This window comes from Arachis ipaensis, chromosome B8 (genome assembly GCF_059453495.1).
Source record: "Arachis ipaensis isolate K30076 ecotype BB chromosome B8, ASM5945349v1, whole genome shotgun sequence".
In the NCBI taxonomy this organism is placed as follows: domain Eukaryota; kingdom Viridiplantae; phylum Streptophyta; class Magnoliopsida; order Fabales; family Fabaceae; genus Arachis; species Arachis ipaensis.
The window spans coordinates 26,469,051-26,491,970 of record NC_142443.1 but is presented as its reverse complement, the minus strand read 5'-3'; the positions used below and the strand labels follow the sequence as shown (position 1 = coordinate 26,491,970).

Sequence of the window (22,920 nt, the reverse complement as noted above, 5' to 3'; positions counted from 1 at the left end):
AGAAATCACTTATAAAGCATAGTCGTAGGTTGATATCTATGGGTTCACTTTTTGTATCAAAGGGAACACTTTTAAAGAGTAACTTATTTATTATGTTTTGCGTGCGCTTCAAAAGTGATGCCTCATGTATGTAGGGACAAATTCTAACACTTAGAGAAATTTTTATTCTCCTTTCAATTCCCTCCAACGTAACCCTCTCACCTTCAATTTACCTGCACAACTTAACCCTCTCACCTTCAATACGCGCCCAACCTCAGCTCACCTTTGCCAACCCTTTCTTGCTCAACAACCCTCACCTTCGCCATTCTCACCTTCAACACTCATCACCTACGACACTCATCATCACCTTCGCCTTCTCACCGTCGCTGTTGACTGTCGCCACCCAGTCACCACTCACCACTCATCACATCGCTGTACTGACCAGCTCACCACTCACCACTCATTGCCAGTCACCGCTCTCCGTTCACCATCGACAGTCATCACCTTTGCCATTGTCACCACTGCACTAACCATTGCTCTTCTCCAGTAATCGTCGCTGCACCGCCTTCACCATCGTCATCTCTGTGCTTCTCATCATTGTCTTCTCTGTGCTCACATCATTGAATAGGTATGTATTGATTTTCTATTTGGTTCTGAAATTCCAGAGGAGTAGGGTTCCGATTTTAGGGATTTTAATTTGGGGGTTTTAATCTGTGAAATATGGGTTTGTGAACTATGATTTGATACATGCATGCTATTTTTGATGAAGATGTGTGGTATTTTAGGGTTTGTGAACTATAATTTAATATACAGCTTGTCTATTTTCTCATTACGTAGCTCAACTTAGCCCTGAAAGGGAGATATGCTTGAATGGGCTAAGATCAAATCCCTTCCTTTTTCACCTTACGTAGCTCAACTTCAGTGATGATGACCACAAAAAGAAAAAATAATTATGAAACTTTGAAAGTGTTCAATGGTGAATTGGGGTTTCAATTACAAAAGCCTTTTTTTCCTTCTGATCTTAGCTTGAATCGAATTTTAGTTCGGATTCTTCTTCATTTTTTCCCTTAAGATTTTAGTTATTGGATTTTTGTGGATTGTTTTGATCACTCTCTCTCTGGATCTTTGATCTCAACAGAAAATGCAGCGTTTGCTCAGTGAGCCAGGTAACTTCTCATTTCTCAGCTCCATTATCGTGGTTGCATGCATAATTTGAAGTTTTCCCTCTTGTGTGTAGTGATTTGAAAGCTCTTACCCTATTAAATTGGTAGTACTTGTTTAATTTTTTATGATGGTGTGAGTTGAACGTTACCTTAGTGATAGTGATCTGTTCAAGGTTTTATATAATTATTTGTTGTTATGTTCTGCTAAAGTTTATAACTGTTGGCTCATTTGTTTTGATCTGGTGATGCAACACCTGGAATTAGTGCTTTGCCTTCGGAAGACAACATGCGATATTTCAATGTGATGATCCTTGGCCCTACTCAGTCACCCTATGAAGGTAGTATAATGAGCCTAGCAGCATCCTTTGTGCCTTATATTGCATAAGATTCTGTTGTGTTTGATAGAAATTTCTATTTGATCCGGGTATTATTATGTATTCATTTGAGTTTGACTAGAATTAATCAATTATATTTTCCATTGTGCAACCAAATATAACTTAGTTGTGCTTTGAAAGAAATCTTGTTCCATTTTTTGTCCATGAAATTTCTTTCATATTACTCTCAATATATATGTATATTGGTAGAATGGTAACTGTCCTATTCTATATGTGGCCTACTTAATGAAAGGATGTTGGTTATTTGAGTGATGAGGTGGAATTTGATGCTGCCCATTATAGCCTTATTTGAATAATGAGCATACATTGTAAATTTTGTGCATCTGTCTTGTTTTATTAACTTATATTTAGGTCATTTTCTATACCTGTGTTTCTGACTATTTAGGCCTTATTTTGATGATCACAGTTTTTCATATGTTTATCAATAAGCTGATTGTTTTGTATACCAAAAAAAAAAGCTGATTGTTTTTTGGACTATTGACATTATATGCCAAACCTATGAATAGTCAATTTCCATAGGTTGTGAATCTCATCTCATGAATGAAATGGTTTATGTTTTTTTGTTAGACTATTTTAATTGAGTTCTTAGGTGTATACATATTGTAAATTATTTAATTTTCCTTTTAGTCATTTTTTTAGTACTTTGTGTTTGCTTTCTCAGATTTTACCTATGATTCAGTTTCGTTTTTTAAATTTTAATTCATGAAAATTAATTTCTGTGACCCTTTATAGCGAATAACACCCTTCCTCCTCTATTCTTGTTATCTTCACTTTGTGACTCCTTATAAATTTTCCTCCTAAAAAATTTAATAATTATCGATTAGGTTTTGTGATATGCCAAAGGATTGGATGGATCTACCGAGGTATAGCGAAGAATATATCAATGGTGTTATTAGTTTTTTAGACTTTGCATACTCCGAGGGAGAACCGGACGGACGACAAATTCAATGTCCTTGTAAGAGGCGTTGTAACATTAATTGGTATAGAAGAGATGTGGTATTTGACCATTTAATAGCCGACAGATTTGTTAAGGGATATAGAACATGGATTAATCATGGGAAATGGACAATCCCGATGGCGGTTGACGATGACACGGATGATGAAGAAGGTGCACACAATGACATCGAAGGACTGCTTAATGATGCATTTGGAGATGTATCTCATGCTGAGGGTATTACTGTAGGTCAAAATGAAGAGGCTAAAAAGTTTTACAATTTAATAGATGGGGCAAGTCAAGAGTTATACCCGGGTTGCAAGAAATTTTCTAAATTATCTTTTACCATCCGTCTGTACTTGTTAAAGTGTTTGCACGGTTGGAGCAATGCCTCCTTCACTTCACTTCTTGAGCTATTAAAAGAGGTAATGCCTGACATTAACATACCTTCATCTTTCCATAAGACAAAGGCTATGATAAGAGATTTAGGTCTGGATTATAAAAAAATTGATGCTTGTCCTAATGATTGCCTCCTGTATAGAAAAGAACTAAATGATGAAAAACAATGTCGTGTGTGTGGAACTTCTCGATATACTAAAAATTCTAGTGATAATAGTGAGAACCAACCTGACAAGAAAGGTCGTCCTATTCTTGCAAAGACTCTGAGATACTTTCCTATAATTCCAAGACTTCAGAGACTATTTATATGCTCAAAGACGGCAGCTAGTATGAGGTGGCATGATGAGGAGCGCGTAAAAGATAGGACGTTAAAGCATCCTGCTGATGGCTTGGCATGGAAGAACCTTGATGAAATGGATGAAGAATTTGCAAAAGAATCACGCAATATTAGACTAGGCTTGTCAAGTGATGGGTTCAACCCATTTCATAGTATGAACATTTCATGGAGCACGTGACCTGTGATGTTGATGGTATACAACTTGCCTCCGTGGATGTGCATGAAACCCAAATATTGTATGCTTTCTTTGCTTATTCCTGGGCCACAATCACCTGGTAAAGACATTGATGTGTATCTACAATCGTTGATAGAAGACTTGAAGTTGTTGTGGGAAACAGGGGTCAAAACTTATGATGCGTCAAAGAATGAGACCTTTCAAATGCGGGCAGCTCTTTTGTGGACAATCAACGATTTTCCTGCTTATGCTATGTTATCTGGGTGGAGTACAAAGGAAAAATTGGCTTGCCCTTGTTGCAACAAAAATTTCTTTAGCTTACAACTAAAATATAGTCGGAAGACAGTTTATATGGACCATCGTGTCTTTTTACCCATGGATCATCCATGGAGAACCAATACAAGGTCTTTTAATGGGAAGCTGGAATTAAGACCCCTTCCACCTATTATAGAAGGAACTGAAATTTTTGAGATGCTACAAAATGTTGAGAATGTCTTTGGGAAGAAGCAAAGTACATCAAATAGTTTTCCATGGAATTGGAAAAAAAGATCAATTTTCTTTGAATTGCCTTACTGGCGCAAGAACCCACTGCATCACAACTTAGATGTCATGCACATAGAGAAGAACATACTTGACAGTGTAATTGAAACTCTCTTAGATATCCCAGGCAAAACAAAGGACCATTTGAATGCTCGATATGACTTAAAAGATTTGGGTATCTGGAAAAATCTTCAACCAAAGGAAGTGAATAATGGCAAGAGAACAAAGTTGGCAAAGGCATGCTTTTCTATGACTGCTGTAGAGAAGTCAGTTTTTTGTGGTGTTTTGAAGACAACAAAGTTACATGATGGTAGTGCTTCGAATATATCACGCTGTGTACATCTAGGAGAAAGAAAAGTTTCTGGGTATAAGACCTACGATGCTCACTTTATGCTTCACTATTTACTACCAATACCGATTAAAAGCATCCTTCCTGATCATGTGGCCATTCCGTTGATTCGACTAAGTTTCTTTTTTCGTCGCTTATGCAAAAAGTTCATCACACTGGAAGAGATAGATCTACTGGAGTTAGAGATTGTGGAAACATTATGCCACCTTGAGAGGATCTTTCCCCCTAGTTTTTTTGACATAATGGTTCATCTTCCCATTCATTTAGCAAATGAGGTGAGATTGGGTGGTCCAGTGCAGTTTCGTTGGATGTATCCTCCAGAAAGGTACATGTGTACATTAAAGTCATGTTCACAACAAAAGTCGCCCCGAAGGTTCTATTGCAGAGGCATATCTGACTGAAGAGTGCTTAACTTTCTGCTCAAGATACTTGCATGGAGGTGTGAAAACAAGACTTAATAAGCGGCCTCGGAATGATGATGATCCTAATGAAGATGAAGTTGTGCCATTAAAGTTGTTTTCTAACAAAGGTCATTCATTAGGTGTGGGAAATGGAGAACCAATTAATTTAGATGACATATCAAGTGCTCAAGCCCAGGTGTATGTATTACACAATTGTGAAGAAGTCGCAGATTATGTTAGGTAACTTAATCAAACTTATTTTTATTCTGATCAAGTTCACTCATATTTTTTAGATCAAACCTAACTATTATTAATTATAGAGAGCATGAGGAAGAGGTTAACAATCAGCGGGGAACGAAATGGAGAAAAGCAAAAGTTCACAACAAAACATTCGCAGTGGTTTGAAACTCGTGCGAGGGATCCAAATGTGCCTTTTTGGCTAAAAGAATTATCTCGAGGTCCAAGCTCTATTGCAAGAAGATTTTCTGGATATATAACTAATGGATACAGGTTTCACACTATGGAGCGTGAGGCAAGGAGAAAAACACAAAACAGTGGTGTCATATTAGCTGCTTTAACTTCAAGCTTTGCAAGTGCTAAAGATAAAAGTCCAATCCAAGACACTGTAGCTTATTATGGTAGGTTGTTTGAGATAGTAGAGTTAGACTATTTTGGACGTTTTAAGGTTGTCTTATTTTGGTGTGAGTGGTATGATGCTGGGAGAGATAGGTATGGTCTTACATTTTTTCACTTCCATAAGAAATGCTTCCAAAATGAACCTTTCATACTAGCATCTCAAGCACATTAGTGTTTTTATGTGCAAGATCCATATGAACATAACAAACATTATGTTATGGAAACAGTCCCAAGAGACTTATTTAAAATAAACGACAAATCTAAGTTTGAGGCCCGTCAAACACACTATAGTGAACAACATGAGCGTATAACGAGCCCTGCCATACCAGCTGATGATGGTGAACTTATTCTGGAGATGACTGATTTACGACCCACGGTTATTGAAACGGTTCCCCAAGTGACTTCTGCCCAAGAATATGAGGCAGACTTCATTGGAGATTCTGATTCTGATGGGTCATCCTAAGCAATTTATTGCTTAATATGTACATATGTATACTTAAGTTTTCTTCACCTTTTTATTTGTAAGTAATACTTATTTTTTTTGTTAATTTGTCAGTCTCTTACATTTTTCTTATATTGATTTTGATGGGTATATTGACTCTACTTAACTAATTTATTTGTGTAGGAATAAGGAATTTATTGATCTTAAATCTACATCAAGTAAGAATTTGCTTAGATAATTTGAGGCTAAGAGACAAAGGATTGTAATTGAACACAAGAAATATAAAATGGAAGCTGTAGCTGCTAATGACAAGGAGAAATCTGAGCGAAGGGTGGATGAACCAGAAAGTCAATTGGAGATGCGTGCAACCAAAGGGCAGAAATCCATGTCAAAGAAGCTGGATTTTTAGTCATTTGCAAAGCACATTCGATTCTATTATCAAAAGGACTAATTCCACACCTACCACCTTGGAAGTACAGCCAAACATTCCTTCACAACAGCTAGAAAATAAAAAAAGAAAGGAGCTATTGACTATGCCTACTACTGAGAAAGTCAAGAATGGAGTGCAGGGTAGAAAATCAATACAAGGCTTGAAGAAGTCTAAGCCTACAAACATGGAGGCAGATGAACTTACAAAGAAGCTCGAAGCAATTCGTAAAAGGAACCGCAATGTGCCAACAAGTGTAAGCCAAGAGCGAAGTTGTCCAAGTTCTACTCAACTCACAATCAACCAAGGGCAGCAGCAGAATATTCAACTCATAGATGAAGAGACTCAAACAGGGCAAGATGACACAACTTTGCCTACTCCTGAAACTACCCCACAAAATGAAAGTGCAATGTTGGAGCAAGGAATATCAATAAAGGGTAAGAAGATGCCAGGAGTAAAGGCTACAACAATTGATGAATTCTTAAAGGAAAATGGGATAAACGTGGAAATTGAAGGACCAAGCACTGAACTAAGTGAGGACGGGGAAGAAAGCATGGCACTTGATGAAGACTATTATCAACATGTGATGGAGGACATTGATGATGAAGAAGGTACTGTTTTGCTATTTTTCTATCTTCTCTTGTAAATTGTAATGCTTCTTTTTTCAATTGGCATCACTAATTAGTCCTTAATCTCTTTTCTAACGAATGAAACTAGGAGAGCCAAAGAAGAAGAAAACCCATGGAAAAACAACTTGCAAGGAGATTTATGCGAGGATTATGGAACAGCGGGAAGAAGTCACCTTGATATTGGACAGCCCGTAGGACCAACCGACCAAAGTGTTTCTAATTTAACTAGTTTTGTTGGCACTACTGGTAGAAATAAAAGATTCGTTAGTCTTTAGTACACTAGTTGGCATGCTGTTTCTCCTAAAGCTAAAAAGTTCATGTGGGACTATGTTAACGTAAGACACTCGGTAATTATTGACTTCGATTTTTTTATTCAGCACAAGAGCATATAAAAACTACTTATAATCATGCAGACCAAGTTTATCCTCCCAGACAGTGGAGAAAAGTGGGTAATTCAAGCGATTCGAGATGCTTGGAAGCGGTTCAAAGGAAAGATTAAGCAGAAGCACTTTGTTCCCTATGATACTATTGAAGATATGGTGAAAAATCGACCCCCACAAGTACCAGAAAGTGGATTCATAAAATTGATCTATTATTGGAGTCATCCTCTAATCTAGGTAAAAGACTATATATGTTGAATTTTCATGTGTACGCTTTGTTTCTAACATGTGGTTCAGCTCTTTCACCTTTCTTCTCTTTAGTTTCTTTGCTGTTTAGCATTTTATAGCTGCCAAAATGGTTGTTGTCTGTTTTACTAAATGGACTATGATGGTTATAGATCTGAATTTTATCCATGCTTTATTTTTTTATCGGTTTTTGTTTTCTGTGCTTTTGACTGCTGTCGTTTTATGGCTCTGCGATGTCGTTTTGGAAGTTGAACTACACATGCTTATTTCGGTTTGTGCTCGTAATTCGCGTTGCTTTTTGATGAAGCTTCATCTTTTGTCGAGATAGATGAATAGATCTGATGCTTGAATCTTCTAATTGTTCATCTCTGGTTGCTAATCTGATGAAGTTCATTTGCATTTCTTGCTTAGTGATTTCAATTTGCGCTATTACCACGAATATTTTGTGAACTTGTTTGTTTGAAGTCTAAGATTTTATCCAATTTTCGTCACTAGTTTCACGAGAATCTTATATGATATTCTTTGTTATCGTCTTAGCTACACTAGTTTTTTTATTTATCTAATTTTTAAAGGCAGAGATAATATTTAACGAGTGAATGTGACATATTTTTCAATGCTTTAGCTTAATAATGCAGCCTTGCTAGTAGATTTGCCCAACTCATTATGCTGCACGTGTTAGTAATTGTATGCTAACTTTTTATTCACTTCCAGTCAATAAGTCAAAGAAACAAGCAACACAAGGAAAAACAGAAGTTTCCACATCGCATGGGGCCAATCAATTTTGGAAGAGTACGAGTGGCTATGGTAAAATTCTTTAATATGAAAGAGCAGATTTATATTTATTAGGATTTATATTTGCATAAATTGAAGAAAGAAACCAAAGTAAGATCTTGTTTTGTAGCGAGCGACAAAGGAAACAAACGAGGAACCAAAAAGGTTTGAGATGTTTATTACTACCCGAACAAGTCGGAAGAGGAAAGAAGTGGATGAGGAAACACAGACTGCTGTTGTAATAGTTCATTGAATCATTCATAATTACATTTCAAATTTAGGATATGGTAACTAATTCAATTTTAAATGTTTCTTTTATGTAGGAAGACTTCCAACACCGCCAAGCTGCTGGTGAAACAGAAGAGGAAGCATTTGAGGCCTTATTCGGGAAAGAACAACCAGGTCAGGTAAGGTTGTATAGAAGATCTGTGACAAAAAGTGATTTTAAAAAACATGCTGAAATTAATGAAATCAAGAATCAACACAAAGAGGAAGTGTCCAGTCTGAAGGATAAACTTGGACACATGGAGGCCAAACAGCAAAAACAAGAGGAAGAGATTCATGGGTTGCGAAATATGGTCAAGTTAATACTGCAGCGATCTGAACCTGGAATGAGGCCAGAAGAACTAGAAGCTTTATTACAATATGCCCAACAGTCTCCGATTGATGCAAATAGCGGCCATGGATCAACTCATTTTCTGAACTTAGATGTGGTATGTCCTTATCTGTTCCTTATTCCATAGTTTTTTGCTTGCATTTACATTAATTGCTATGGCTGAAAATCATATGTTTGTTGGCTTTATTAACACCGAAGTTGTATTGCTATGGCTAAAATTTGTTTATGCAATTCTGGTTGTTGTATTTCTGATTTTGTGCACTTGGTACATATGAATTTGTCCCTATATCTAATTTAAGTGTGAAAGTATGGTTAATTAGTGCATGAATAGTGCTATAGGGACATATCAGAATTGTGTTAAAGGAAATGGAAGAAAGAAACACTTGCAGATTTTCATGGTTTGAATGAAACAAGATAATACATAATTTCTTGAATTCACCTCTTTTGCCGTGACCATGTTATTTTTTTTTTTTTTGTATATGCTTTCTTGGTTTACTATGTCTACGTGTTCCTTTCATTGCAAGCTCAAGTGGGAAAATCTTGTGAAATGTTGCTTTTGATTTGAACAGAATAACATTACTGTTTTCTAATCTCACCATGCATGTTAGTCAGAAACTTTAAATTCTTACCTTTTGTTTCTCAAACGTTCTTGCTGCACTGAAAAAAAAAACTTTTATAATTTTTGTATACTAAAATCTTGATATAACAAGAATTCCATTTAATTTTTATAATTACGAATGTCATTATGAATATTTTTCTAACTACTTTTCTATATAATTATGCAGGGTAACAATGAAGATTAAGCTGATTATTATTGTGGTTTATTGGCTAAGATAGAGTACTGTTTAGAATCTTTACATGTATGGTTGACTAATGACTTTTATTAGAAGATACTTATGTATCTAGGATATATTTTTTTTTGTAGAGTATTAGTAGTAAATTCTAAGTGATATTATGGTTATTTTGATATGGCTATGCTTACTTTAGTGTGAGATGTATGAATTTTCACAATTAACTTCCTTCTAGTACTTTTGAATCATTATTATAAATATATTTTAGTTTGAGATAATTTTTATTATTTAAAGAAATTATTTAGTATAATTATGTATTTATTTTTATTTTATAATATTTAACTCATTTAAATAAAAATGCAGAATTATTATACATGTAATCATATTAACTATTATGTTGTATTAATAATAATAATTATTATTATTATTATTATTATTATTATTATTATTATATATATATATATATATATATATATACAGAAAAAAAAACGAGACCTAAGGCTACACTTATATACAGTAGCTATAGTATACAAAAAAAATAAAAAAAAAACGAGACCTAAGGCCACACTTATATACAGTAGCTATAGTATACAAAAAAAAAACGAGGGACCTAAGGCTACACTTATAAAAAGTAGCCATGGAATACAATGTGGCTACGCTTTACAGGTGATGTAGTAGCATTGAAAAGCGTAACCTATTCTGGTAAAAATAGAAGCTGAAAAGCGTAGTCTTTGGTCCTGGATAGCATCACTTGAAAAGCACACCCTATTCCCAAACGCCAAAACCGTAGCCCTTAGTACAGAAAAGCGTAGCCTTTGAGAATAGGCAACGGCCGAATAGGAATCTCTCTAAAAAGCGTAGCCGTAGCCCAGAAAGCGTAGCCGTAGCCTAAGGCATCAGTTTTTTCACTTTTGGCTACACTTTTCAAGTGTACTTGAATGGGTGTTTTTCTTGTAGTGTGGATGTGACGCGTACGCGTGGGTCACGCGTACGTGTCGTCTAGCTTTTTCTTGTCACGCGTACGCGTCATGTCACGCGTACGACGTCGCCTTCGACGATGCACCTCTTCACGCGTGCGCGTCGCTATATGCACTCCAAATCCTTGTTTTTCCATGAATTCTCCAATTTGCATGCTTTTCTCTTCACTTCTTCCATCCAATACTTGCCTTATGAATCTGAAATCACTCAACAAATACATCAAGGCATAGAACGGAATTAAAGTAAATTAAATTTAGCTATTTAAAGGCCCAAAAAGTATGTTTTCACTCTTAAGCACAAAATTAGGGAGAATTACAAAATCATGCTATTTCATTGAATAAATATGAGAAAAGTTGATAAAATCTCCCAAATTAAGCACTAAGATAAACCACAAAATTGACGTTTATTAACACTCCAGAATTTTCGGCAACTATTAAATCTCCCAAACTTCCAAATCATGAGCTTTGCTTCAAGCATGGGTGTCTTGTGATGCTTATTGGAAATAATGATTATTCAGCAAGCCTTTGTAATGGTACTAGATTAGTTATCACAAGGCTTGGCAATAAAGGTATGGAAGCAGAAGTTGAAAAGGTTTTCATACCTAGGATGACATTAACTCCTTTGGATACAAAATTTTCATTTAAGCTTCAACGAAGGCAATTTTATTTGATGCTCTCATATGTCATGACTATAAATAAAAGTTAAGAACAATCATCGGATTATGTTGGGCTACTTCTTAAACAGCAAGTATTCACACATGACTAACTATATATTACAGTCTTAAGAGTTACTAACAAATATGGATTAAAGATTGTTATTTCTCATGACGATTCAAACAATTACATTGAAACCAACAATGTCGTTTATCATGAAGTTTTCAGAAATATTTGACTTCAGCATATTGTGTCGCACACAATTCATAAGGATGATATTCCTAATTCTTCTAACTTCTTTCTTTAATTATCTCTTACTTATTTATGTCTCAATATTTTGTTTTTAAAATTTGACCAATCTTTATCCTTAACATTGTATCTATCTAGTGTACACATTATTAATTTGCAAACTCACTTGGTATTTTTAATTTATTGCAGCACAACTATCAATTTCTAGTATGGAAAATGTAGAGTTTTGTTTTAACTAATCTTCATTTTCTTTCCATGTATTGATATTAATTAAACATGTTTAATTAATACATGATTTAAAATTATTAATTACATCATTATTATCATAATTTTAAGATCAATAAATATATATGACAAACATATCATTATCATGTTCATCTCATATGATTGTTATTAATTTCATAAACTCAATCCCCAAGAGCGCGGGCCTCTTGCTAGTTTATTGTTATAAGATAAATTTATATTGGGAGAGAACCTCTAGCTGACACGTGGGAGTTTGGAATTCCTTACTCTCTCTTCTCGCAGCTCAACATGTGTCTTTTTTTTTTTGGTGACTTAAATAAACTAAACAAAGAAAAACAAAACAAACAAAATAAAGGAACTGCTTAAATAGAGGGACAGTCCCATTTAAGACTACTCTTAAACTCCTCCCAAGGTAAAGGAAGCTCCACATGAGAAAGTTGTAACTTCATCGCCATCTTTGCCATAGTGTCTGCCACCGTATTTGCATCTCTCATAATCAAACGAAAGTCAACACACCAATTCTAATGCATGATATTTCTTATTTTGAGCACCAAAGGATCAATAAACCCAAAACCATCTTGGTGATTAACAACAAGATTAAACGTTTCCACACAATCCGTCTCACAAATAACATCTCGTTGACCAACATCCCAGGCTAAGAGATATCCTCTCCAAATAGCAAATAATTCTCTTTGAAGAATACTATCACTCTCAGTCATTCCCAAACACCCCCTTTGCCAACTCCCATTACAATGTCTAATAACACAAGCAAAACTAACACTATCACCTGAACCAGGATAACTAGCATCACAATTAATCTTGAAAGTACCAATGGATGGGGATTTCAAAAACCATTTAGAATAGAGGGAAGGGACACACGTTGTAATTCAAAAATACTCCTAAGCTCATTTTCTGAAGTTAATGCCAGACAAATTACTTTTTCCGGAGGCCAAGTTTCATGAGGATTAAAGATGTCATTATTCCTTGCTCGCCATATCCACCAAAGTCTCGAAAAGAACCTGAACGGATGCTCTCTGCTATGATACAAGAACCAGTTCTTCAAATCCAAAGGATGACAAGAAATCTCCAACCTATGCCATACAAGCTGAGCTTTTGGACAATCTCAAATATAATTTATAACTGATTCCTGGCTAGAAAGACATCTTGGGCACCTATCCGATGACAACATCCATCTTCTGAAGCGAAAACTTGCAGTAGAAAGAGCCTCCTTAAGACACAGCCAAGCCAAAAACTTGTGCTTTTCCGGAACAAACTGGCGACAAAGCCAAAGCCAATTCTCCCGCTCCTCCCAACCAAAGAACTGCTTACATAACCACAAGTAACCATTGTGTGAGTCATAGACTTTGGCAGCAGACCCAAACCAATACCAACCCACTTCCGGACCTGCTTACACATCTGGATTGTAAGAAAGAATATTACCTTTCATATTTTGAGATAAAGGAGAATAAAGAGTATCCAAATGCCACCTACCAACCAACCAAATATCTTGTATCCGGAGATTCAAATCAGAAATGTAAACATATATCATTAGATAATTGTCCTTCTCTCCTCCAGCTAGAAAACCAAAAATTCTGGTTCAAATCCCAATACACCAAGCAAACCCATCCTTCAACACTTCCCAAGCCTTGCAAAGACTCCTCCAAATGGGAGAGCCCTTATTCTTAAGACAACTAAAACTGTCATATAGAGATGATCGGTATTTGGCATCCAACAATTGGACCCATAACTTGTTTGGCTGCTGAAAAAAAGTCCAAACTAGTTTCTCAAGAAGAGCAATATTCACACAATAAGGATCTCTAATCCCAAACCTCCATATTTTTTTGGAGTAACCAGTACATTCCAACTAACAAGATTCAATCCTCTTCCATCAACTTGTCCTTTCCAAAGAAAATTCCTCATCATAGACTCCAATTTACTAATAATTCCTTTGAAAAAAATGGAGACCTGCATCTGGTACGTGGGAATAGCAGCTGCAACAAAATTAACCAAGCAGAGTCTACCAGCCCAATTGAGTAAAATCCCTTTCTAGCTTGCTAGTCTACCTCGAATCTTATCCATGACACCATTGAAAGCTGAACGGGTCACCCTAGAATGGTGAAGGGTAACTCCAAGATACTTGCCCAAGTCTTGGACAAATTTGATAGAGGATACCCCAGTGAAAACATCTTTCCTTGTTGCAGAGACATTCTTAGAGCAAAGCGCTTTAGACTTCTCCACAATAATCTTCATTCCAAATGCTTTGCAAAAATTCTCTAAAACCAACATCACATTTTGCATTTGTCTCTTTATAGCTTTACAGAATAGAAGCAAGTCATCCGCAAACATTAAATGAGATATTCTTGGTCCCCCTCTAGAAACAGCAACTGTTTTCCACAAACCCAAATCAACCTGATGACAAATAAAGCATGTCAATCTCTCCATACATAACACAAAAAAATAAGGTGACATAGGGTCTCCTTGTCTAAGACCCCGGCTAGGAGTAAAGCCATTCAGATGATTCCAATTCCAAAAAATAGATAAGAAAGGAGCAGTGACACAATTCATAATGAAATTAATTGTAGGGCTGGAAAAACCAAAGCTCTTAAGGGTATGGGCTAAAAACCTCTAGTCAACTCTGTCATAAGCTTTCTCCAGATCAATCTTAAAGGCCAGTGTGACTTTCTTTGATTTAGTCTTCTTCATAAAGTAGAGAACTTCTTGAGCAATAATGATGTTGTTAGGATTTTTTCGTCCTGGAATAAATCCTCCATGAAGCGGGCCAACAATCTCTGCAAGATGAGGACGGAGCCTATTAACAAGGACCTTCGTGATGATCTTGTGAACTACATTGCAGAGACTAATCGGCCTGAAATCTTTCATAGATACCGGTGATTCAACCTTTGGAATAAGAACCAGTAAAGTCTCCATCATTCTCGGATTAAGAGTAACACCGGAGAATGCTTGCTTAACCATCTTCCAAATATCAAGACCAATGATCTTCCAATATTCCTTGAAGAAGAAAGCTTGAAACCCATTAGGACCCGGAGCTTTAAAAGAGTTCATGTGAAAAACAACTGTTCTGACTTCCTCCATAGTAACTAGTGTCATAAGATCATTGCAAGTTTTCTTATTCAGAGAAGGAAGAGTCACATCACTAAGGCAACCTAAATCAACATCATCCAAATGATAGAATAAGCTTTAGTAGAAAGACTATGCTTTTCGACTCAGAATCTCTGGAACAGTTTCCCACACTCCATCCTTGAGAAAAAGGCCATGAATCTTATTATACTTCCTTCACACGAATTTGAATATGAAAGAATCTTGTATTCCTATCCCCAAACCTTACCCACTACTCAACGTGTGTCTTTGATATTGCTTTTGAACCTCCGATTATTGTTAACCCCGCAATAGCTCCCACATTATTTTTTCTGCTAGATAATAGATGTATATTTTTTTACTTTTAGATGAATTTAAAATTTAAACTGAAGGGTTAGTTTGTAAAGTACAGCAATTTCTAAATTTGTTCTATAATTTCAAAATTAGACCGTATTTTTTCATAGTTTTAAAAAAATTTTCTTATTTTTACTTACTAATTATTATACTCATTTCATTTGTTTGTTTTTTCATTCAAATATTATTACCCAAATTTTAATCCAAATGTTCTATTGTAATAATTCTTTTATGTTAACAATGTCAATATTGGATAATTATAGGATTACACTCCCCTCCTCTGCGAGATGCTAAAATGACACTCTCCTCTCCTCTATTTTATAAATGTACATTCCCCTCCCTTCTAACTTTAAAAAACCTCCTCTTCCATCTATTTTAAATTTTTTGTGTTAACTAATGTTAACTTTATCCATTGTTTAAGAGAAAATAAATTATTTTTCTATTAATTAAATCATACTTTTTAAAAAATTTAATAATTATATAATTTTTTTTCTAAAATACCCTTCAATAATTTTTTAATTATTAAATTACAATTTTACCAAAATTTTGGTTAACAATTTTTTTATATTTTACAATTAATTTTTCGATATCTATATATATTATTTTAACATTATATAAAAAATTTTAGTAAGATTATTTTTAAATATCAATATATATTAATTGTTATATATATTAACAGTGGTAAGATTTTTTTATTTAATGTTAAAATAATATATATTGATATTAAAAAATTAATAATAAAATAGAAAAATAATTGTTAACAAAAATTTTGGTAAAATTATAATTTAATAATTAAAAAATTATTGAAGGGTATGTATCTTAGAAAAATAATTTAATTATTAATTTTTTTAAAAGTATTTTAATAAAAATACAATTTAATCAATAAAAAAATAATTTATTAAAAGGGTATTTTAGTAAGCAAAATTTAATAATAAAAAAAATTTTGTTAATGGGTATTTTTTCAAAAAAATTTTTTTTTTTAAAAAAATAGATAAAGTTAATATTAGTTAACATAAAAAATTTAAAATGAATTAAAAATGAGATTTTTTAAAAGTTAGAAGGGAGGAGAATGTACATTTATAAAATAGAAGAAAATGGAGTGTCATTTTAGCATCTCATAAGAGAAGGAAGTGGAATTTTCTCTTTAATTTATTTCTTTGCATTTTGCATTGTATTTTTAACTAGACATGCTATCTAAACCTAAAAACTATATTGTTTTATTTGAATATGTCAAATGCATGTTTGTAAAAATGTTTATGTATAAATCACATTTAAATTTACTGGTAACTAAAATGTAATTCTCTTAAAATTTGGAAGATAGAAGACTCGAACCCGCAACCTCTTAATTGAGTATGGGGAGTTTATGCCATTTGAGCTATTATTCATTGACTTAAATTTGGAAGATAGGAGACTCAAACCCGCAACCTCTTAATTGAGTATGGGGAGTCTATGCCATTTGAGCTATTACTCATTGGCAAAATTTGGAAAGATAGAAGACTCGAACCTGCATAGACTCTCTATACTCAATTAAGAGGTTGCAGGTTCGAGTCTCCTATCTTTCCAAATTTTTTGCCAATGAGTAATAGCTCAAATGGCATAGACTCCCCATACTCAATTAAGAGGTTGTGGGTTTGAGTCTCCTATCTTCCAAATTTTTTTGCCAATGAGTAATAGCTCAAATGGCATAGACTCCCCATACTCAATTAAGAGGTTGCGGGTTCGAGTCTCCTATCTTTGGTAAAAAAAAAATCACATTTAAATTTGGGCAATTTACATAAATAAATTGTTTGTCCTTTAAATTTACGCAATTGCATTGTTTCAAAAATGAAGACGCAAATACATTATTTCATATATCTATAGAAACCGCTACTGTCAGTAGCGGTTTATCAAAACACGTAATCCGCTATAGGCAGTAGCGGTTTACATGCGAATGGGGGAATACAGAAACCGTTAGAGGCTGTCGCGGTTTTTGTTTGTTGATGCTTGACCATAAACCGCTACTGTGTATTGGGACATGTACGTAAACTGCTAGAGGCAGCAGCGGTTTACGTTGATTAGAAAAAATATTTGTTTATGCTAAATTAAGTTACAAAAAGATTGAGAGAAAATAATATTATAAATAAAAAATTTAATTAATGGTATATACTATTTAAATAATATTATAAATAAAAAATTTAATTTATCATTTCACAATATAATTTAAAAAATATAAATATGCATGTAATAAATTTTTTATTTGTATTTATTATTAGAAGTGAGACCAAATTACAAATAAAAAAATACAGTCTTCAAAGTATTGAATTATATAAACCAAGACTAATTTTTTTTATTCTCATCTCTTTTAAAATTTATAAATAATAAAATAATTTATTTTTAGCCAAAAGTTTACTAAATCATATATTTTTCTCTTTAAAAATCACTTCATTCTCTTTTATTTATATCAACCATACAAAGGAGATTGGAGAGTTTGAAAAATGGGTTGTGTTCTTTGCTGCTGATTTACATTTGAGGTTCTAGCCAAATGATTTTTTTTTATTTGTGCAACTTTGTTGTCTTATACCAAAAAATAAAAATATTTGTATTTTACAGTTGATTAATTGGATAAATAATAGTGATAGCATCATAATTTTGATGAATAAAATAAAAAATATAAATATGCATGTAATAATTTTTTATTTGTATTTATTATTAAAATGAGATTAAATAGCAAATCAAAGAGTGAGTACTCACAGAGTACTAAAATATATAAACTAAGATTAAATTTTTTTTTATCTTCATCCCTTTTAAAACTCATGAATGATAATATAATTTATTTTTAGTAAAAAATTCACTAAAGCATACCCTTTTTCTTTAAAAATTACTTCATTTTTTATCCATATAAATCATATGATTGCAAAAAATATATACTCGTTTTCTTTCTCTCAATCTTTTTGTAACTTAATTTAGCATAAACAAATATTTTTTCTAATTAACGTAAACCGCTGCTGCCTCTAGCGGTTTACGTACATGTCCCAATATACATAAATCGCTACTGCCAGTAGGCCAAGCATCAACAAACAGAAACCGCTACAGCCTCTAGCGGTTTTTGTGTTCCTCCATTCGCATGTAAACCGCTGCTGGCTATAGTGGATTACGTGTTTTGATAAACCGCTACTGGCAGCAACGGTTTCTATAAATATATGAAACAATGTATTTGCGTCTTCATTTTTTAAACAATGCAATTACATAAATTTGAGGGACAAACAATTTATTTATGTAAATTGTCCTTTAAATTTATATGGTTTATTACTATTATTTATCGTGTTTATTATAATCTTCTCACATCTTTCCGACATTACATGGCCCAATAATAATAATAATAATAATAATAATAATAATAATAATAATAGTTTATTTATGAAAGATATATATTATGAGTATAAATTAAAAAAATATTAAAAATATAAAAAATATAAATTTTAAATATATTTATTTTATATTTATTAAATAAATTTTAAAGTCTTTTATTAATAATAATTTTATTATGTATTTTAAGGATGAATGGTAATTAATAAATTTTAATAATAATAAAGCACGTAGACAAATAATTTTGAAGAAGAAAAAAAATTTAACCTTTTTAAAGAGGCAAATAGTTATTTCATATAAAAAAAGTCACATCATATTCCAGCCCATAAAATTAGGAGCATAAGAAGATTCATGGCCCAAAAAAATGCAGAAAAAACCTCTATAAACATTTATAGTGAAGTCGTTATATTCTTAAGTAGAAAAAAATCCTAGATTGTGGTGTGCTTTAAGTAAGGTAAAATGCCGGCCGGTCATGGTTTGAGGTCACGCACCAGAGATTTGTTCTCTCGTCCATTTAGGAAGAAGGGTACTATTGCCCTCACTACTTACCTCAGGACCTACCACATCGGTGACTATGTTGACATCAAAGTCAATGGCGCTGTCCACAAGGGTATGCCTCACAAGTTCTACCATGGTCGCACTGGTCGTGTCTGGAACGTCACGAAGCGCGCCATTGGTGTTGAGGTCAACAAGCAGGTAACATTTTTGGATCTGATTCTTGTATTTGTGATATTCTCACTATGATTTTTGTTGTTTATTTCGTTGTAATTTGTATGTCTGTTTTGGACATTAGGGTTTTAATATCTGGAAATCATAATTTAATTGCTTGTTGTTAATGGTCAATTGCATGCCGACACAAATTAGGTTATACATGTTTAGTATTCTTTAATTCAATTAACTATTTGTAAGTCTTTTTAAATTTGATACTTACGATGTAAGTCGGGGTTTGTTTGAATGAGATTTTACATCTTTTTAAATGATTTTTTAAAAAAATTTTAAAAAAAATAAAAATAATTTGATAATTGTATATTTGATACAAAAATATTTTTTACTTAATAATTATGTTTAAAAGTAATAATATAAAAATATTTTTTATTTAGTTATTATGTTAAAAATATGTTTTTTAAGTAAAAATTTAAATTATAATTTTTAATTTTTTTTTTAATTTTTATTATTAAAATTTTGTCAAATATATTAAAAAGTAAAAAGTTGTGCTTACTTCTTGTAGGAATAAAAGAATTTGTTTGTAAATAGTTTCTGATGTATGAATTAATTATCTAAATGTTTGTGTGTGAGTCAGGTGGGGAACAGAATAATCAGGAAGAGAATTCATGTGCGTGTGGAGCATGTTATGCCTTCCAGGTGCACCGAAGAGTTCCGCCTCAGGAAGATCAACAATGACAAACTCAAGACTGAGGCAAAGGCTAATGGACAACAAATCAGTACCAAGAGGCAGCCTGAGGGACCTAAACCTGGATTCATGGTTGAAGCTGCCACTTTAGAGACTGTCACTCCCATTCCATATGATGTTGTCAATGATCTTAAAGGAGGCTATTAGGTTGTTGTTCTTTAACCTTTAAAATGTTTTGATATTATAATTTTGAATAAACAAATTTATTTTAAAATTAAATGATTTTAGTATCAATTGATAATAGATGTATATTATATCTCAAATTAATCTGTGGATTCAATATTTATTTATAAGTTATAACTGAAATTTGTACTTATTTCAACCGTGATCATAATTTGACTGGAATGTTCAAAGCATTTTTTTTTACTGTCATGCTATATGTCCAGATCATTTTATTTGTGCTTAAACAACACAAATGCATGACATATTTAACACAGACAAATAAAGATGAGTAATTGGGTTGAATGTTACTTGAAATTAGGCATGTTATATGAAAATTCATATTACGTGCGGAAAATAGCTGGCAATGAAATAAAAAAAGGAAAAAAATAGGTGTTTTGTTTTTCTTCTTTGAGATTCATTTGGTGCTTTAGAGATTCCAATCCTTTTCGTATTGTTTGGCAACAGTTATATTTTCCCACAAGAATGTAATTTTATTTTCTTAAGAATCGCTCCTAAAATAAGAGACTATATTTATTAAAAGAAGAGAAAATTACACTCTCCTCCCCTGCGAGATGCTAAAATGACACTCTCCTTCCTTCTATTTTATAAATGTACATTCTCCTCCCTTCTAACTTTTAAAAAACCTATTTTTTAATCCATTTTAAACTTTTTGTGTTAACTAAAATTAACTTTATCCATTTTTTAAGAAAAAATAAATTATTTTTTAAAAAAATACCCATTAGTAAAAATTTTATTTTTTATCATTAAATTTTACTTATTAAAATATTCTTTAATAAATTATTCTTTTATTGATTAAATTGTATTTTTTTAAAAATTTAATAATTATATAATTTTTTTTCTAAAATACTTTTCAATAATTTTTTAATTATTAAATTATAATTTTACCAAAATTTTTGTTAACAATTTTTTTATATTTTATTATTAATTTTTTGATATATATTAATTGTTATATATATTAACAGTGGTAAAATTTTTTTATTTAATGTTAAAATAATATATATTGGTATAAAAAATTAATAGTAAAATATAAAAATAATTGTTAATAAAAATTTTGGTAAAATCATAATTTAATAATTAAAAAATTATTGAAATGCAGGTATCTTAAAAAAATAATTTAATTATTAATTTTCTTAAAATTATTTTAATAAAAATACAATTTAATCAATAAAAAAATAATTTATTAAAAGGGTATTTTAGTAAGTAAAATTTAATGATAAAAAATAAAATTTTTGTTAATGAGTATTTTTTTTAAAAAAATATTTTTTTCTTAAAAAATAGATAAAGTTAATATTAGTTAACACAAAAATTTAAAATAAATTAAATTGGAGGTTTTTTAAAAGTTAGAAGGGAGGAGAATGTAAATTTATAAAATAGAGGGGAGGGGAGCATCATTTTAGCGTCTCGCAGGGGAAGGGAGTGGAATTTTCTCTTAAAAGAATAAGTATAAGAATTAATTTTTAATTAATTAATATTAATTAATTTTTATTATAAAATTATTTTTTTTAACCTTCATTTTTCAAAGGATTTAAGGTTTAGAGTTAGAATTTAGATTTAAAATTTGATAATAAAAAAGATTAACTGATATTGATTAAAAATTATTAGTTCTATAGTTGAACTCTTATTAAAATAGTTATGCTACACATATAAGTATTTTTGGTAATTAAACCTAACCAATAGCCTAAATTCAACAAAAACCAACCTCAAATTAGAGAACGTGTAAATACCCACTTTCGCAACAACTGTTTAATACCGTAAACGTTAATATGAAAAACGCTTCTTCTCCCTTGATCAAAACTGCAACAATCAAAATTAAAACGACACTCAATTTCTCAAAAATATCTCAAAATCGTCGCGAAAACTCAAGGAATTCTCAAAGCTACGTTTGAAATCTTCACCAAGAAACACAGAAACAGAAGACGAAAGATTATTGAAGGTACTGTTCACTAATCGTCCAATTTTTTCACTTTTTATTTCTCATTTTCGATCGCGAAATACTAAATAGTCATATTTTTATTTATTTAGTAGATTCATTTTGTGTTCTTGCGTTAAAGTATATATTACTGTTCTCACTATATTGTTCATTTGGTTATAACTGTGTTAGGTCGGTATAAAAATATTACGTAGTGTTTCTCGTATAGTTTAACCTATATTTGCAAGTATTTAAGAGATTTGAATGTGTTTTTGTGCATGTTTGAGTGTTTGCATGTTTCGAACTGAGTATGTGTGTAATAATCAGTAACAACTTTCGGTGTATTCATGTAAATTGAAGTGTACTTGGTGTTGTTGTTCTCTTTTTTTTGTACTAGGAAACATAATGTTGTTGTAGTGCTTCTGATATTTTTTTGCATGTTAGAGTGATTTGCATGTGTTTTTTTTTTATTTTTGAGGAATTTTGTTCATGCATTTGTTGTAACTAGCCCATAGAAATTTGTTATAGTATTTATGGTGTCATTTTGTGCATGTTTGATAGAGTTGCATGTGTTTTTGAACTGACATTGGGTGATGCAATCAAGAAATAATAGTGGCATATTTGGATTATATTTCAGTGTATTTTATATGAATTGAGGTATATTTGGTATTGTTGTCCTCTTTTTGTTATAACTAGGCAACATAATGTTGTTATAGTGCTTTTGATTTTTATTTTTCATGTTTGAATGATTTGCATGTATTTTTGTCTATTTTTTAGAGATTTTGTTCATGCATTTGTTATAACTAGCCCATAGAAACTTGTTGTAGTGCTTCTGGTGTCATTTTGTGCATGTTTGATTGAGTTGCATGTGTTTTGAACAGACATTATG

The 22,920-nt window shown here is 32.2% G+C and overlaps 2 protein-coding genes across 2 annotated transcripts; both read left to right on the top strand.

The window, feature by feature from the left end:
* The first annotated feature begins 8,197 nt into the window (after positions 1–8,197).
* LOC107610770 (uncharacterized) lies at positions 8,198–9,622 on the top strand. The gene is made up of 5 exons (XM_088495468.1): positions 8,198–8,236; positions 8,334–8,441; positions 8,527–8,916; positions 9,140–9,217; positions 9,605–9,622. Exons 1-5 carry the CDS (start codon positions 8,198–8,200, stop codon positions 9,620–9,622), a joined length of 633 nt encoding a protein of 210 aa, XP_088351594.1.
* A 9,266-nt stretch (positions 9,623–18,888) lies between these two features.
* LOC107612089 (large ribosomal subunit protein eL21z/eL21y-like) lies at positions 18,889–20,311 on the top strand. Its single transcript, XM_016313917.3, has 2 exons — positions 18,889–19,224; positions 19,829–20,311. Exons 1-2 carry the CDS (start codon positions 18,988–18,990, stop codon positions 20,084–20,086), a joined length of 495 nt encoding a protein of 164 aa, XP_016169403.1. The 5' UTR covers positions 18,889–18,987; the 3' UTR covers positions 20,087–20,311.
* The last annotated feature ends 2,609 nt before the right edge of the window (positions 20,312–22,920 follow it).

Coding starts and splice junctions, on each gene's coding strand:
- LOC107610770 (XM_088495468.1), top strand. CDS start 8,198: ATGGGGCCAATCAATTTTGGAAGAGTACGAGTGGCTATG. Junction 8,237..8,333: donor GAAGAGTACGAGTGGCTATG/GTAAAATTCTTT, acceptor CTTGTTTTGTAG/CGAGCGACAAAGGAAACAAA. Junction 8,442..8,526: donor AGGAAACACAGACTGCTGTT/GTAATAGTTCAT, acceptor TCTTTTATGTAG/GAAGACTTCCAACACCGCCA.
- LOC107612089 (XM_016313917.3), top strand. CDS start 18,988: ATGCCGGCCGGTCATGGTTTGAGGTCACGCACCAGAGATTTGTTCTCT. Junction 19,225..19,828: donor GTGTTGAGGTCAACAAGCAG/GTAACATTTTTG, acceptor TGTGTGAGTCAG/GTGGGGAACAGAATAATCAG.